Source organism: Amblyomma maculatum, chromosome 9, assembly GCF_055883805.1.
Source record: "Amblyomma maculatum isolate TAMU_Amacu chromosome 9, ASM5588380v1, whole genome shotgun sequence".
NCBI lineage: Eukaryota > Metazoa > Arthropoda > Arachnida > Ixodida > Ixodidae > Amblyomma > Amblyomma maculatum.
The window spans coordinates 19,313,077-19,329,456 of record NC_139352.1 but is presented as its reverse complement, the minus strand read 5'-3'; the positions used below and the strand labels follow the sequence as shown (position 1 = coordinate 19,329,456).

General features: G+C 44.9%; 1 protein-coding gene across 2 annotated transcripts in view; it reads right to left on the bottom strand.

Moving 5' to 3' along the window:
* Positions 1 to 780: 780 nt before the first annotated feature.
* The window catches only part of LOC146178515 (uncharacterized), a 31,436-nt gene continuing 15,836 nt past the window's right edge, over positions 781 to 16,380 (bottom strand). For both annotated transcript variants that reach the window (XM_084578332.1, XM_084578333.1), the window contains 2 exons: positions 12,732 to 12,824; positions 781 to 7,170 (listed from right to left, as the gene is read on the bottom strand). In XM_084578332.1, coding sequence (XP_084434458.1) covers positions 6,653 to 7,170; positions 12,732 to 12,824 — 611 coding nt within the window. In that variant the 3' untranslated portion in view covers positions 781 to 6,652. The remainder of the gene's footprint in view (positions 7,171 to 12,731; positions 12,825 to 16,380) is intronic.

Here is a 16,380-nt window from a genome sequence, read left to right as displayed (position 1 = left end):
TTCCCCAACCTGCTGCACTGTTCTGGAAAAAATATATGCTTGTGGTGTCGACATCCTAGACTCGCCAAATGGAACTTCCGAGGAACATTAGCAACCAACTTAAAGCCAGAATTGTTTCATCTTGATTTTCGATTGCCCCGATATGTTTTAGGACTTTTCATATTTAGATGGGATACACCATTGATGAGCCATATACGTCAGCAGCATGCATGTTCAAAACAACTACAACAAAAAAAGAAACCTACTGCCATTTGCAGTATTAAACTTGCTCTCTTTCTGACTTGAACAAGGCCAGCTCAGTATCACAAGGTGGCGGGCACAGACTTCATCCTCCTTGAACAACTAGAAGCAGAGCAAGACAAAGCCATAAGTACGCAGATAAAAAATCTTTAATACGGCAATATACATTCAGTGAGTTTTCTTGTAACTGGCCTAGAATGAAATCACAGACAGGTTGCCCACACAGTAAAAAGAGCAGTGTGTGAGGTACAGTGACGAGAGACACATGTGCCACGGCGAGAGTGAGAAGAGATTTAGCAAACAAACCAGAATTGTATAAGGTACAAAAAAAATGAAATCAAGGCTTAAAGTGATGTACATACACATCTGGAGAACCTATCAGATTACAAAATCCTTTTTGTACAATGTAAGCAAAAGAAAAAGAATCACGAAAGCTCACTCAAACAGTGCTCAAAGCAATCGCTCCCCAAAGATGCCTCATCAAGTACACCACAACACAACCCATCGCCGAAAAGGTGCAAAAATATGACACGCTACAGTAAAAAAATGTCTTTTTTTTTTTTTATACAAGGGGTATACCAAACGTGCTGAAAACGACAGGTCCCAACTGGCCGCTCCCACGGAAAACCTGCGGTGAGCACTATGCGCCGCCATAACAAATCTTGTACCATTTACCTCTCGTTACCTATCACAATCACGAGCGCACCTCTTGGTGACGGCTCCGACAACGTTCCCTTGAACGAGAGCATGACAATGACGACACAACAATCACGAGAGGTTGTGAACCTCAGGTCAACACACGCACAATCTTGCGGCAGCACCATGGTTTATGATCACCCAAAAAGTAAACAAGCCAACCTTTATGGGAGGTGAAGGTACATCAGTTACAGGTAAGCTACAGCACCACATGTGTCGGTGCTTGCTTCTGAAAACACACAATGACTGGCATATAACGGCAAATAGCCCTCCCCCTAACGTTTGTAGTGACAGTTGCCAATTGTGCCGCAGTAGTGTGTGCTTGCGGTAAGTGAAAGCACATTGGCTATAAACGTCGGCTGTACGTGGTCACGAAATCGACACTGCAACCTAGTGCAATGATTACAGCGCACTGCACCCGAGTGATGGTTAACGCTACGAGCAAGATCTAAAACTGATTATTTGCTGTGCTTGTTATTTGTTGTGCCTGTTATGTGCTCTCGCACCTGCACAGAAGGTCAAACTTGAGGCTAAACGACAGTGAGCGGTCCTTTACAACACCAATGGTCGTTCGACAGCAACGATTCCGAAGTTCCATTGAAAACGGGTTAACGCTTTGTGCCCGGAGTGAATCACTGACACGTTGAATGGTGCCATGCAGCATGTTACCTCCTTGATTGTGAACGCACGGTGAAGCTCAGACAAAGATAACGATGACATGCGGTGACACTGATGTCGCGGAGATTGCCAAAAGTTGACATCACATATTTAAACACCCATCGCACGTGAGATACACAAACTTATTTACAGGTACACAAACACATGTGCACAATTATCGGCTGCATTCACGTGCTATGAAATGGTCAATGAAGAAGAGAACACAACCGGGTAACCTAACAAAAACATTTAAAAATATAAAGTGAAATTTTAATATTCTACACTTTGTACTGCGACGAAATAATTTCAACTTAAGAACAAAGCCAAAAAAGTGCGACAAGATTTAAATTATGCTACAGGCTTGCCAAAACTGTTTGATTATTGGTACCGGTGCAAAACAACAAATGTAAACAACTCTCAAACCATCAGATGACTGTTTTCTTGTGGCTTTGTAAAAATAAGAAGATACACACCAAAGAGATGCAATGCAATAGATCATTTATATTAATCTCCGAAGTGGCAAACACCACTTGCCATATTGCTAATGCGGCTAAATAAAACATGTAAACTTCTTCTAGACATGTACGCAGCCACAAGTGTCAATTTGCCAAAACAAATTCACTCACACATTCTGGAAACAAAAATAAAGAAGACTTCGAAAGGCAAGCATAAACCTAATCAACACGTATAGAGGGCAGTTAAAAGCCTCGTTCATAGATGCTACTTGCAGCATCATGTAACTAGAGTAACCATTCGTGTAGATGCACACATATCATGTTGCCGTGGATGGTTTGGTGTTTAAAAAAAAATAAAGAAAGGAAATGAAGTCACACAAAACATCACATTCACGGCAGGCAAAGCAAACAGCCAACAAAATTACGAATCAACAAAGGCGTATATGTATGTACATGCAAGGTGGTGCTGTTTGGTGTGGCCAGCCCTGAGGACAAACAACGAGCCGTGCATCTCTCATGGCCGCCGAACAGAAAAGACAACCCAGCAATGTATTTTCTGGTGAGTGAGCAATAACACCAGCACACCTATATGCACGTCAGAGTCCACAACAAGGTCAACAGAGCTCGACCTTGCCAAAAAAAAAAATAATAATATAGAGAGAGGTGCATCACATTGCACACAGCACAGCAGCATGTTGGTGCAAGTGTTTGCGGATTAATGTATCGGCAGTCTGAAGTTGCTCATGCAACACACAAGATCCAAAATTCTGCTGAGAAAAAGAGTTGCGAGCAGACCTCTCCGTCTCTTTTTTTTCCCAGTCCACATGTCTACCTTGTAACGACGCATCCCTTTCAAGCCTATTAGGCACAAGAGAAACCACACGGGAGGGCGAAATGTTTTCACAGCCTCCAGCCAACGCAAAGGCAACAAGACATTCTTCATGCAAAGGCAGTTAAAAATTTAATTGAAAAACCACACAATCTTTCGCATCACTTCTCTACAGCTGCCTATCACTCATTCACACTTCACTCCTACGCATCACACACATGGGAGTGTGCACGCAGGCAAAATCGGCAGCCTTCGCAAAACATGACTATTTTTATTTCACCCACACGTGTAGACACAACGCATGCAAAACCACACTGTTATCATCACAATTCAAGGCTTGTATCCAAAAGGATACCGTCTTTCAACAACTGTGTCTGCTGACGGCACTGTACAGGCCAAGGCATCTCACCAGACACGAGCACTCTAATAGACATCTCCAAAAAATAACATAAAAGCAAAAAATAATGGCAGGGCAGGCAGTATAAGATCACAAGTGCCAGCACCATGCACCAGAAGCTGCCCAGACAACACAATCTTTACACATCACAGTGACACACTCCTGAGGTTACAATGACATCCTGCGGACATCCTGAGCTGGCCTTCAACGTGTGCTTTCCATTGTCTGCCCATATGATGTCCACGGAATAATCAAAAGTAATCCCCAGAGTACCTCCGCATACTTCTTCTCAATATCAAAATCGGTGCTACAAGTGAGCAACATCACAGCATCAAACATCGAACCGAGAGCCAAATGCTGGCCTCCGAGCACCAAGCAAACTACATAGTTAGTTTTCTTCACAAGTGGACAATCAGTCATAATGTCCCACAGATGCACGTAAGATGTCCATGCGGCAAAAAGGGACATCTGGACATTATGCTGACGTCTCAGGCACGTAGCATTGTCTGGGAGGCTTCATGGAACCTCCGACAGTCATACAAAGGTGGCACCCAACGGGGCAGCACTCTCAACCCTCAAGATTCCAACAGTGCTAACAATGAAGCGGACAATGCTAAAGCTGCGCACCACGGGGGTTGTGTCCATCACTGATAGTGACACAGCCCTCGTGAGAGAGAGCAGCGAAGAGCACTCACAAAATTTCACCTCACTCCTGCTGGCATGGCTCAAATGAAAGTCACACCGGGCAGTATAAAAATGGGCCAAAAAATAGCAACAAAACAATCTTCTTCAAAAGTGGGCGAAACACTGATGCATTTTCAGCTGAAAAAAGGTGGCCATCCATTTTGAGAGAAAACCGGAGGGACCATTTTAAACATTTAAGCCAGTGGCTTTCAGCAGGCTATTTTTATTTCCTTCACATATCTGCTTAAACGGACAGTCTACTTCCAGAGATGATATAAAAATATTGGTATGTTTTGGCTGATCTTACCCCTCGGTGGCAGTATCAAGGGGAGAACTCGTGGTTCAACCAGGAGTTTATATTTTAAATTGATCACGAAAGTCAGGCTTTAGCAGATGGCAGCGCCATACTGTGTCCTTTCACTGCTACTAACATTTCACCTGTTTGGAGCGTCTGAAGTGAACATACTACATTTTATGGCTATGCCACAGTGTCATACAGACAGGTATTTGTGTTCACATCAAATTAGAGCAACCTACTTTTTTCTCTTTCAATAAATTATAGCTAAGTTTATTCTTTAATCTTGCTTGAGTCACTTTTAAAATGCGTTCAAAACAAAAAACCACTCAACCAAAGGCGTCGCCATACTTGTAGCAGCGCTGCCATCGGCAGCATTGCGATAGGCAAAAATGGTTGTTGGTATCTACAGTAGATGTCACCGGGTTTATTTAGTTTATTTATTCATTTTTAAAATGCGTTCAGAACAAAAAAACACTCAACCAAAGGCGTCGCCATACTTATAGCAGCGCTGCAAAAATGGTTGTTGGTATCTGCAGTAGATGTCACCGGGTTTATTTAGTTTATTCATTCATTTCACTCTATTTCATGCTAGTTTGGCACTCCCAATTATAGTTTTAACAAAATCTGTGCATCTTAGTTAATGATACGCTCTGCACAAGATTGTGGCAGAGCTGCATAGAGTTATTATACTAAATATATGTCATGTCCATGACATCGGTGTTGCAGACGCAGACTAGCAGTGAGAAAACGAGACTACCATATGGAAAAATTAAGATTTAAATGGTTCTGCCGTGTATCTCAGCTCCACATCCAGTTATTCGTTAATTTGGGGATGCAACTTTCCAATGAAGCAAGGAACAAATTGTTGAAGAAGTCAGTAGACTGTCCCTTTAAAACAAGGTAATACTTTCATTACAACTGCAGCTAGCATAACACGGCCAATGAAGCATTCATGTTAGTGGAAAGGGGAAAAAGTGGGGGGAGGGGGGGAAGTGTCATGTTTTGGTGTCCGTACTGGCCTTGCTCAACCCAAACACATTTTTGACATCAGCCCCTGACCAGCATTCCTGCTCGCCTTTCTCAATAGACAGGATGTCATCAAGTGTCAGAATGGCCGAAGAAACATTTTGACGTCACTTTCAAAACTAAGGGAGCATTTAATTGAGCACATAGGGCGACTCTGCAATTCCTGAAATGCGTGCCAGTAGGAGCAGAATGACATGTGAACGCTTTCCCTTTCAGCTACAAAGCAGGTCAATAAAGGGTGGATTATTGTGGGAAGCAATGCTCACACTGTGGCGTTTACAGCCATGGGTTCTTGCCATCTGCCAAGATATCTGTTCACTGCGCAATAAAAATATTTTTCCACGGTGAGCTGTCATATCCAGACACCCCCTTCCCCCCTTTCCAAAGATATTCAGTAATTATTTGCCTAAAAATAATGTTGCCATAAAGAAAAGTCACACGAACCCCTGCCAAGCCATACGAGCTTTGTCATTAGTCACATGATCAATTGGTCACATGACTGACTCCCACTATATTAAGAAATTAGTGGTCTTGTGGTTGTCTACACGAAGTGATAGTCACATAGCAAGGTAACATGACCCGTTGTGTGAAGTCACTCAACATTCAATAATTAACCGGTCACTGTTCTAAGTACCCCCCCTCCCCCTCACAACACCTCTTGCCTACAGGTGATACCGAAAGTCATCACGTTACCATTACAAGACACCTTTTGCCTCCATCAAAATGCTTCAGCCAAGGCCAGGGTTCGACCATGACTCAGCAACTAAATTCCAAAGCTGTTCAGCTATCTCTTAACAGCAGAGGTCAAGATGTTGTTCAGCTGAAGTTTTGTCACATTACATTACCTCAGGTTCGAATAGTTAGCTCACTTAAGAGCTGCCTTGTCCTGGTGCATCAGACGATGCTCATTTAGCAGCTCTTTGCCTTTCTTTCCTATTTTTTTGCAACAAAACATCTGTGTCAGCCAGCTCGCTTGCTGCAACCAACTTACTCAGCAACTGTGTTCCAAATCTAAGCAATATCACGCCAAAACGAAACGCACAAAATTGCACAAAAATCAAAACGCGCATCTTGTGTCGGGGTCATCGACCCCTGTGAGCAACTGGCATGATTTTCATCCCGAGAGGAATGCCTAGCGTACGCATAGCAGCTGGTCACACGATGGCGCCACATCACAGACTCAGTTAAATAGAGCACAAAGATGTGCGCTCACATTTGATTCCCTCTATCTGCACATCGATCCAGGCCGACAACAACACTAGAAGCTCACAGAAAAACCCTGCATGGTAGTAGCTCAAAATTTAAGAAGCAAAGAATGTAATACTAAAGAAAACAGCAGAAAAAGAAAGGTTGAAGCGCACCCCGACAAGCTATCTCCATGACGCCGAGAGGATCCGGTTGTCAAGCGGCCACACGTCACCGCCTTCCTGCTTCACCGATTGGTGCATTGCAGCCGCGGCTGGCTGCAAGACGGAGCCGTCTCCTCCCGGAACCATGTTCGGCACGGGGCTGTCCATGCCATGATGGTGCATGCCGCCGTCTGGGCCCAGCCCCATGGGTGTCGCCACCGGCTGGTAGGGTGCCGGCGGCACATGGGTGACGGCGCTCTCCAGCTCCGCGCTCCACGACATCCCGCCGTCGGGCAGGACCTCGCCACGATCGTACGAGCTGGCCGTCACCACCGGAGCGTCACAGTCCAGCGGCTCCTCCTTGATTGTCGGCTGCATGCCACCGTTGAGATGATGCGGGTGGTGATGCGGGTGGTGATGGTGCGGCTGGTGATGGTGAGGCGGCGGAGGAAGCGCCAGCTCGGAGCCCCACAGCGTGCGACCCCCTACGTTGTTTACGGCTCCACCGTAATTTGATGACGGCTGACAGTAAGTGTCGGCTGCAGATGGAGGAGAGGGACGAAATCACTTTCGATATTAGCCAACAATGTCGGTGTGCACCACTCAGGCACACACTTGCGATTCACAAAGGCCTCGCCACTATATTGGTCAAAGAGCAACAGTCGCAAATAATACAAACTGCTGAAAAAGCAACACTCACAGGACAATCATGCACTGCTCTATTTTCACTTCACCAATTGACAACCCTTTGGAAGCAATGCAATGCTTGCTCTACATCTGACTTCCCGTTGCTGGAAACAGTCAAGATGGTCAAGACTGACAAGAAAGTGACCCACAAATCACACTTGCTGGTGCGACCACCAGCGGAGTCCACATGCTCCTAAGCTGAAAACACTAGCTGGTCGCACAACCCTTGTGACTTGGCCGTGTGTAGCGCCAATGACAAAAACAATTGTGGTGGTTTAAGCACGCCTTGAGACCAGTGATAGAGCAAAAGCTGTGAGTGTTGCAGCAATAGCCTCTGAATACCCGCTTTTCAATCCTCGGTTTCTTCATAATTTTTATTTAAATTAGGTTTTAGGGAAAGACATACTTTTGAGTGGACGCCACGGAATTGTGGACACCTACACCCAACCAGGTCAAGACCATATTTTTACATTTTTTCTTGCATATTGTACATTGGGAGAGGAAAGGTGCAGTGTATCTGCCAGACTTACGAGAAGGAAGATGGGAGTGGAAGCAGAGAGAAAGAGGTCCTGTAGTGGAAGGCTACAAAGTGATTTGGCCACCTCTGGGCCTTCAACGTGCGCGGACATCGCACAACTCAGGGCTGCCTGTCCGTTAAGTTAGGTTTTGGGGAAGGGAAGGCGCAGTATAGAATTGGTGAACACCACGAAATTGTGGACAGCCACATTTTTTTAGGTCAAGGTCACTTGAAGCACAAATTTAGTGTCACAGAAAGACCTGCTATACCTAGCGTAGCGAAGCTTTCGCTTCAATTGTAAATTGGTTCGTAAGAAAGGAAAGGCACAGCATCTGTCAAGGCCACTCGAAGGTGAAAACCTCCAAAGCTGGCGTACGCAGAACATTTTGGTCTTATGATGAGCATGCTCGAACTCATTCAGCTCGCTTTCCCATAATGTCAGCACAGTTGATGCTACAGAATAAATAAAATTACCAAAATGCTGAATCAATACCCAAAATTACAAGGGAACAGAAAGCCAGAGGTAACGATAGCTTCCAGACCATGCTGACAGCAGGAGGAGTAAAGCAAGGGCTGTTTTGATAAGTTTGCACCGAAATATGAACTGGCAGGTCAATCTAGCTCAAGGAACCCTGCTCCAGTGGCGTTCAATCAAAAACAAATTGCTAAATAGCAACTCTGTAAGCTATCTGAGCCAGAAAAATAATTTCAAAGTGTTTTCACTGATGCAAGGCTCTGTCATATGCCCTATAAGCTACATAGAAGGGCAAATTTTGCCAAGAAGAAGGCAATTTTTCTAGAAAAAGGTAGAAATGCTTCGAACTCTTATTCTTCGTGGACCAACTTTTTGGTCCATGCATTTTCCTTTTCCGTGCATTTCAACACCAGAAGAGCCGAGCACCAGGCCAGGGGAATTCTTGTATGCACTGAAAAACTGGAGGATACCTGGCAGCACCGGGGATCGAACCTGACAGATGTTCTACCACAAAGCCGCTGCTCTCATGTTATAGTTGCCGGCCCTAATGGTAAGCTTTTCAAAACTGTCACTGCCAATATCTTTTATGGTTTTGCTCCGAGCTACAAATGCTTGCTGGGGCCGCCTCGAAGTGGACAAATGCTGTGGTGCATCGAACAGCTAAAACATCGGAAAATGCTGAGCACACTGCCTGCCCAACACGAAATGGTGGGCCAATGAACAAGGCGGCATGTAAAGCCAATGCCCTAGTGCAGCTACCACCCCCTATGAGCCATCTTGGAACATGCTTCATCTTTCCTGCAATCTATTCCATGCTTGCATCCACTCTCCCCGTACCAAAATACTGCACAAGTAACGAACCTTGCTCGGACATGTTTGCAGGTTTAAACATTACATCACAGCTACACCATGTATACAGGGTGATCCGCTCTTGAGGCAAGCATGCCAGTGTGTGGCTGTGACCTTCAGGGCACTTGTGCATTTGACACGACCACACGAAGCAAAATGGGGCAGGAGCGGGGGACCCAGAATCGGGCCTTTACATTGTCTGCCACTTTACCTCGATGCACAGGTGGGACGGACGCACGGGCACTCTGAAGAACTTGGGCACACAAATTCCGAGTGTTCACCCCGAGAATGGATCATCTGTACCCCCCGTAGAAAGAGATAACAAAACCTGCCCCTTTCGAACCATGTCCGTACCTCATATTATGCCAATGGTGCATGCACTGTCTGTTCCTGAAACTTGTTAGGGAAATACCATAACTATCATAATAAGCAGCATCGAGGCTGTTAGCGTGGGACACAAATAAACCTTGCCACAAGACGGGGACGTCTTACTTCTGCTGATAGTTAAAGGTTTGGTCTGTGGCGTTTATTGTCCCAAAGCAACTCAGGTTATGAAAGACACCGTAGCAGAGGGCTCCGGAAATTTCGACCCCCTGGTGTTCTTTAACGCGCACTGACATCGCACAGCCCACAGGTGCCTTGCGTTTCGCCTGCATCGAAAAGCGTCCGCTGTGGCCGGGATTTGATCCTGCATCCTTGGGCACAGTAGTCGAGCACCATAACCACTGCACCACTGCAGTGGTTGTTGAAAGTTAAAGGGTCAGAAAAGGATGCAGTGATGGTGGAAAATAAGCCGTGAGTAAGGCCGTGTGCTTCACTTCTAAGGAGACGTCTGGAGGTGAAAAATAGCACTGGCACTTGCAATATAGCAAGTGCAGGCAGTTAAATCATTGTCATATACCGAAAAGTCGTTTGTAGAAACTGTGTTAACTATTTCTCTACCACGGGGAAAATAACCGTTTTTTGCAGGTTTCGCTGGCCTTCTCTTTTTGAGTGTGCTAAAGATTTTGATTTAAGACTTTATGTAACACATTAAATTAAAGCTAAATAAACACACTTTTCAGGAAAATAAGTATAAACAACAGGATACGCGTGTCAACAAAAAGAAAATCTAGTCAAAAACTAGATTCTACAAAAAAAGTTTTTTTCTGGAACATACAAAATGCTTGGCCTTTTACTGGTCACTATTTGTGGAAAAACGGAAGTTCTGAGTTGAATAGTATTCACAGTAAAAAAAATAACTGGACAAGCAATACAAGACTAATGACTAAAATGAAACCAGCCGGCCTGCAGATGCGATTTTCCAACCCGGTTTCGTCGGCGTCGCCGTCATAACTGAATTCTGACAGTAAAGAGCACTAGAACTCGAAGAGTCAATAAAACCAGCTGTGGACTGGACAAAATTACGAGGTTTGTAACGTTTTTGAGCTGGCCATTCTTAGACGCTACCTCACGTTCGGAATAAGCTAAATAAACGCCGCTTCGAGAAAAAAAACGAAAAAACATTAAAAACAAAACTTCATTTATTTGATTATATGGCTAACGGTGCATCGTGTTCGTAAGCAACACGGAAGGCTCCGAAATTGATGCAAAAGTCATCGTTAACGGACTAATAGATGTACCGTGTCTCCACGGCAAGTTCAAACAGTGGCGCCCCCAGAAAAAAAAGAAAACTACATTGAAAACTAGACTTTAGTTCTCTGATTACATGCTAAAAAATGATGCAGTGTGTCACTAAGCAATGCGAAAGGCTTCGAAATCGTCGTGCGAAGTTATCGCTAGCGAGCTGACGATGCTCAATGGCCGCGGTAAGGAAAGAGTTAAAGGCAGGATCATGACGGTTGCACTCGGAATCTTAAAACACAAGACTCGAGGAGCAAATTTAGCATATAGCCATAATGTGGGCACCAGTTCACGCATCCCTCTAGAAGCAACTGAATGGCTATGCTGCACAAGGCAATGAAGGGAAGGTGATAAGTGCTAATATATGAGGAAATATACTGGGGGGATATATACTTAAGTTTCACCTTTAAAGGTACAATATGTGACAGCCCTAATGGCTCCCGTCTGTGACTCCCCTTGTGAGTTCTCGTGAGCATACATGCACTTTGCTACTCGCTTAATCACTCAACCTTTGATTTTTGCCTAATGCCATAAGCATAAAATCCTAAGCTACCACATCACTTAAGACCCTCCATAGATATAAACCCCTGAAACATAGATATAAAGCCCCGCTTCAATCAAGCCATACGAATGTACCTGTGTGGTTTACAAGCACCCTGACTCGAGATGCGAGGGTGTTGGAGGGATCAATTCTCATCTCACCATCCCATGTAAAAGGAGCTATCAAATTGTGATGATTCGATGGTGGGCTACAACGTCACATTGTAGCCCACCGTCGAATTATAGCACCTATCATGTCCTAAACTTAAAGGCGAAGCTCAAGTGAACCTGAGATAGGGTGCCCCAGGTGACCACCCTATAACAACTGGCAAAGGCCAACCTGAAGCACACAGTTCGACTCGGTCCCGGGCAACCACCCCTGGTCATACGAAACACTGACACCTCGGATAATTTGGGAAACGGCAGCGTAGTGATTTTGAGGGACCCCTTAACGGCATCATGCCCTACCCTTAAATGTGACACTAAAGCACTCCCCAAAATCTTGTGGCACGTTCAGAAAAATATCTGGTAGAGCAATGCAGAAAAGGAGACAAAGAAAAAGAAGAACAGAACAAGTAGATTCAAACTACTGCTTTTTGCATTCAAAAACCCAGCGCAAATATAATGCACCACAGAAAAATCGGGAAGCAGCATAAATAATTACACTCTCATTCGTTTTCACAAAATGCCGCTGCTCGACCAGAAGCTATATGCAAATTGTGCTATAATTCGGAATGCATGTTTCTCACTCATGCCCCTGACAACGAAGATGCCAATTTGTAACTAGTAGGCTGTCAGAATAAAAAAAATTTAAGTCTATCTCCACAAGATCTCGACGAAATATGGCCACAAGAACAAAGTGGTGTCATCTGTTGTGAACGCTACCATTCACTGAGGCTTTATTTTTGACAAGAAGAGGCTAATATTAAAGGCCGAACCCTCTAAGCATGAAAACGTTCTTTTGCTAAGCTGTACACATGGACAAGAAAGAGAAAGCACAATAACAGTAGCCGAATCGACAAGCGTTCAGCAACACCTAAGCCTCAATAGTGCAAAGGCATTGGCTTCTCCGCGACACACAGATGCTTCAGAGTCACGTGACAGCATGTGACCAACAGAGGACGAGCGGCATATGGAACACAGATGCACAACTTTGACGCTCGTAGCGCATATATAGTAACTCTGCGCATGACCACGCAACGGCATCACTTGCAGGTACTGAATACATGCCTTACGTGCCACACACTCCGTTCTTCCAACCATCTGATGGATGCAACTGGCTCCAAGCCATTTGAACTGTTTACAACACCAATGTATGCCACATACGAGGGTGTAGCCTACCGGCCTGAGTACTCGTGCCTTCCTACCAGAATGGTCCCTACAAAAATGCCAACAAGCATGGTACGTACGTGTCTGAACGGTTCGGTGGAACTCCCTCTTGCGACGGTTTGCAAACCAGTTGCTCACATTGGTTATGGTCATGAAGCCACACCGGCTTGAACCTGTGAGCAGACAGTAAAAAGTGATGGTGGGGAATGCTTCTTTCTCATCATTGCCCAAGGCTATGACGGCCAGTCGACAGTCGAGAGTGGGCGGAGGTAAGCAACCATCAAAAACCTTTGTGGACTAAACTATAAACAGATGAAACAAAAAGTTTGATTTCCTTTACGTTCAAGTATGATCAAAATGCACGTGGAGTGCTACGTTAGTCATGCTGAAACAGCTCGCATAATGAAGACACTACTGGCCTCTCTTAGACTTTCAACGCTGCACAAAATTTCGAGGGGTGGATTTTTGAGGTCAGGGGTGGGAGGGGATATCAAGGAGGGTCCACAAAGACAGGCGATGCCAAGAGCGCATTACACTCTCCTCAATAAGTATGTCGGTAAAAATTTTCCGCAAAATGTAGGTGGCAATTTACATGAAAGCTCAACTCCTCGCAATAAGGCAGCATAAAGCTCTTTCAATGCAGAAAAAGAAGGCATCAAAATTTTATCTCAGAATCGTTCACAAAAGCCAGCACCTCGTGCACACATGACCTCTTCATGCTTTCCCCATGCCCTTTTCCTAGGCTTTTTACCTTGTGCCGCTGCTTTCCCCATCCTGCTCTCTTCGCTATCACCTTACTTTCATCATCCACTATGCTCCACGTTCACTATTTTTCATCTTTGGTGCTGCTTATTAACTCTGCCGGTTGCAAGATCGATACCAACACTCAAAGTGTGAATGGGGGCTCAAGAGTCGCACTCTAAAGGAGCAACAATTTCAAGAACAATGCCTCCGCCTTTATAAACAGCCCTACAAGGCAAATATGCTGTGCATACCACTCAGGCCCTTTTGCAAACTGCACAGCACGCAAGCTTGATTATGCATGTCTTCAACATCATAATCATAACATCATAGAGGCAGTTCAGAGGGTGGCTATCAAAACTTGTGTGTTATGTAGAGCAAACGCCACTGAGTGTGCATGCTGCATGCAAATCCTCAGAAGTGAGCCAATGATTTCAAAATTGTTTTTTTTTTTTTTAATTCTCATTCCTGTGTCTCGTGATGACCGCCAAGCGCCGGTCCTTCGCGGAAATTCTGCCTGTGAGCACTCTAAGGCACGCGTGACATCAGCAGGAAAGGACTGTCAGAGGTTCGTCAAAAACCGCTGTGAAGAAGGCAGGGTGCACACCCAGCAGAAGACCGACGCGTCTTCATGGTGCTCCTACAGATAGCATCACGCTTTAAACCGTGACACGAGCTCCGCTGCTGGCCTCTAAATGACTGCAAGGCATTCCAATTTTGCACCTTCGCTTTCTTGTCTTGAAAGTCACTACACACAAATGCATTGAGAGCCCTGAGCCCGAACTTTTTGCTCGTGTTGTCCAGAATTTCTTCCCCCGTGTCATGATTTTAACGCGATGTTAAAAGTACCGTTACTCAGAAAATTCGGAATATGCCAATATTTGTATACTTGGCTTCGGCCCTAGACTGCCTATTTAAAAGCAGAGCCTAAATGTCCTCTATAATTTTTTTTTCTTCGGCATGCAGGCCTGAAAGCGCCGCAAGCGTCTTTATTTGTGCTCTCAGTTGTTTTCGCAAAATTCCTCCGATTCGCCATTACCTGTCATTGCTCACCCGGAAGCTGTGATAATCGTGCTGTACAGTAGAATCCCTTCAGAGTAAAGTCACTGGGACCAGCAAATAATTTACTATATCATGGTCCTTACTATATCAGTTGTTGGATGGTGACATGGTCCTGAAGATGCTGTCTGGTAATTAAATGGCTGTTAACTGAACACATCTTGTTGCTAATGAATAAAGCACTCTAAAATACCTTCTATCTCTTTCTTATTATTTCTTCATGCAATATTTTCAGTTATAAGATTTTTTTGTTTACCGCAAAAACCGGCGTATAATACGAGGTTTTTTTTCCCATAATAGAGTCCTAAATTTTCACCTTGTACTATTTGTGGATCCAAACAAAAATTTAGAAAGTTGCTCGAAGTTTTGGTTTTATTATTGCAGAGTGGCTATGGCTTGGCTTCGTTACCCTCGACAAATGATGTCACGACGTCGTTTCTTTGTTGTTGATCCACAGTGAGTGCTTTGTGCCTGCTGATGTTCTTGCATGTAAGCCACGCTTCATGAAGTGGATATCTTTTTGGAGCAAGGTGTCAGGGTCTTGAAAATAGTACTCGGCTGCTTTTTTAAGTGAAAAAAGATTTTAACAGCTGAGAACATAAGCAACAGTGTGGCCGGGAGGCAGTTTGGTGTTGTCGAAGGAAGCATTCATGGATGGCAAAAAGAAGCCCTTTTCGCGTGCAGCGGACCACGACTAAGCTTTTGCGGCCCGAATAATGGCGCATTCCCAGAAATTGAACTTTGCCTGATGGAGTTGGTATGGCAACAGCGAGCCGCGCATCTAGCTGTGAGTGTGGAGCTTATGCAGGCAAAAGCTAGGGAGCTTGCAAAAGGAAAAGGGGTACTGCACTCTGCCTTCAATGGGCGAGCAAATATTGGGTCCATCGCTACATGTGCCGTGCTGGCTTTTCACTACGCCAGCGGACCTCGATTTCACAGAAGCTGCTCAAAGCGGTCGAAGAGCTGCTTGCGAGTTTTCAGCGCCACATTATTTCTTTGCACAATTCAAAGAACTTCCTTTTGGGCCAAATAAGCAATGCCAATCATACGCCGGTTTGGCTGAACATGCCATCACTCCTCACCGTGCACGAGAAGGGCTCTAAACAAGTTGGTAGTATCCGGTCCACTGGCAACGAGAAGACGCGAGTTGCAGTCATGTTATCATGCACAGCATATGGTCGTAAACGCCCGTCTTACGTGATCTTCAAGAGGAGGACAATGCCGAAAGGTGAGGAGCTGTCAAAAAATGTCATCGTGAGATGTCATGAGAAAGGGTGGATGAATGAGGATCTAGTCTTGGACTGGGTAAAGTCTGTGTGGTGAAGGCGACCTGGTGCACTGTTGTCTCTGCCATCCATCTTAGTGCTGGATGCATTTCCTGCCATTTGGTAAACTCGGTGAAGAGGCTGCTATTGACTGTGGCACTGAACTCCTTACGATTCCGGGTGGGATGACTTCACAGCTATAGCCCCTTGATGTTTGTGTAAACGAACCTTTTAAGGATGCAGTCAAGCGGCGCTACGCAGAGTGGATGCGCTCAGGTGAGCCTGCAGTGATGCCAACCGGGTGCCTGAACTAGGCATCTCCAGCCCCACTGTGCAAATGCATTGTGAACACGTGGGCAGCCATCCCAAAAGATCTTGTGCAACATTCTTTTAAAAAGTGCAGCATCTTGAATGTCCTTGATGGCACGGAAGATGAGTACCTTTGGGATAATTTGTCGTAGTACAAAGAAATGTTCGAAGAAAGCGCTGCTGAAGATGAAAGTGACTGAAGTGAAGCGCGAGATGCGATTTGAATAAATCATTTCTCTGAGCTTTCGTCACTCATATTATATGCATGTAAAACCTTTTTTTTCCATTTCGAGTCTCTGAAATTTCACCTTGTATTATATTCGGGTTCATATTATATGCGGGTTTTTACTGTGCA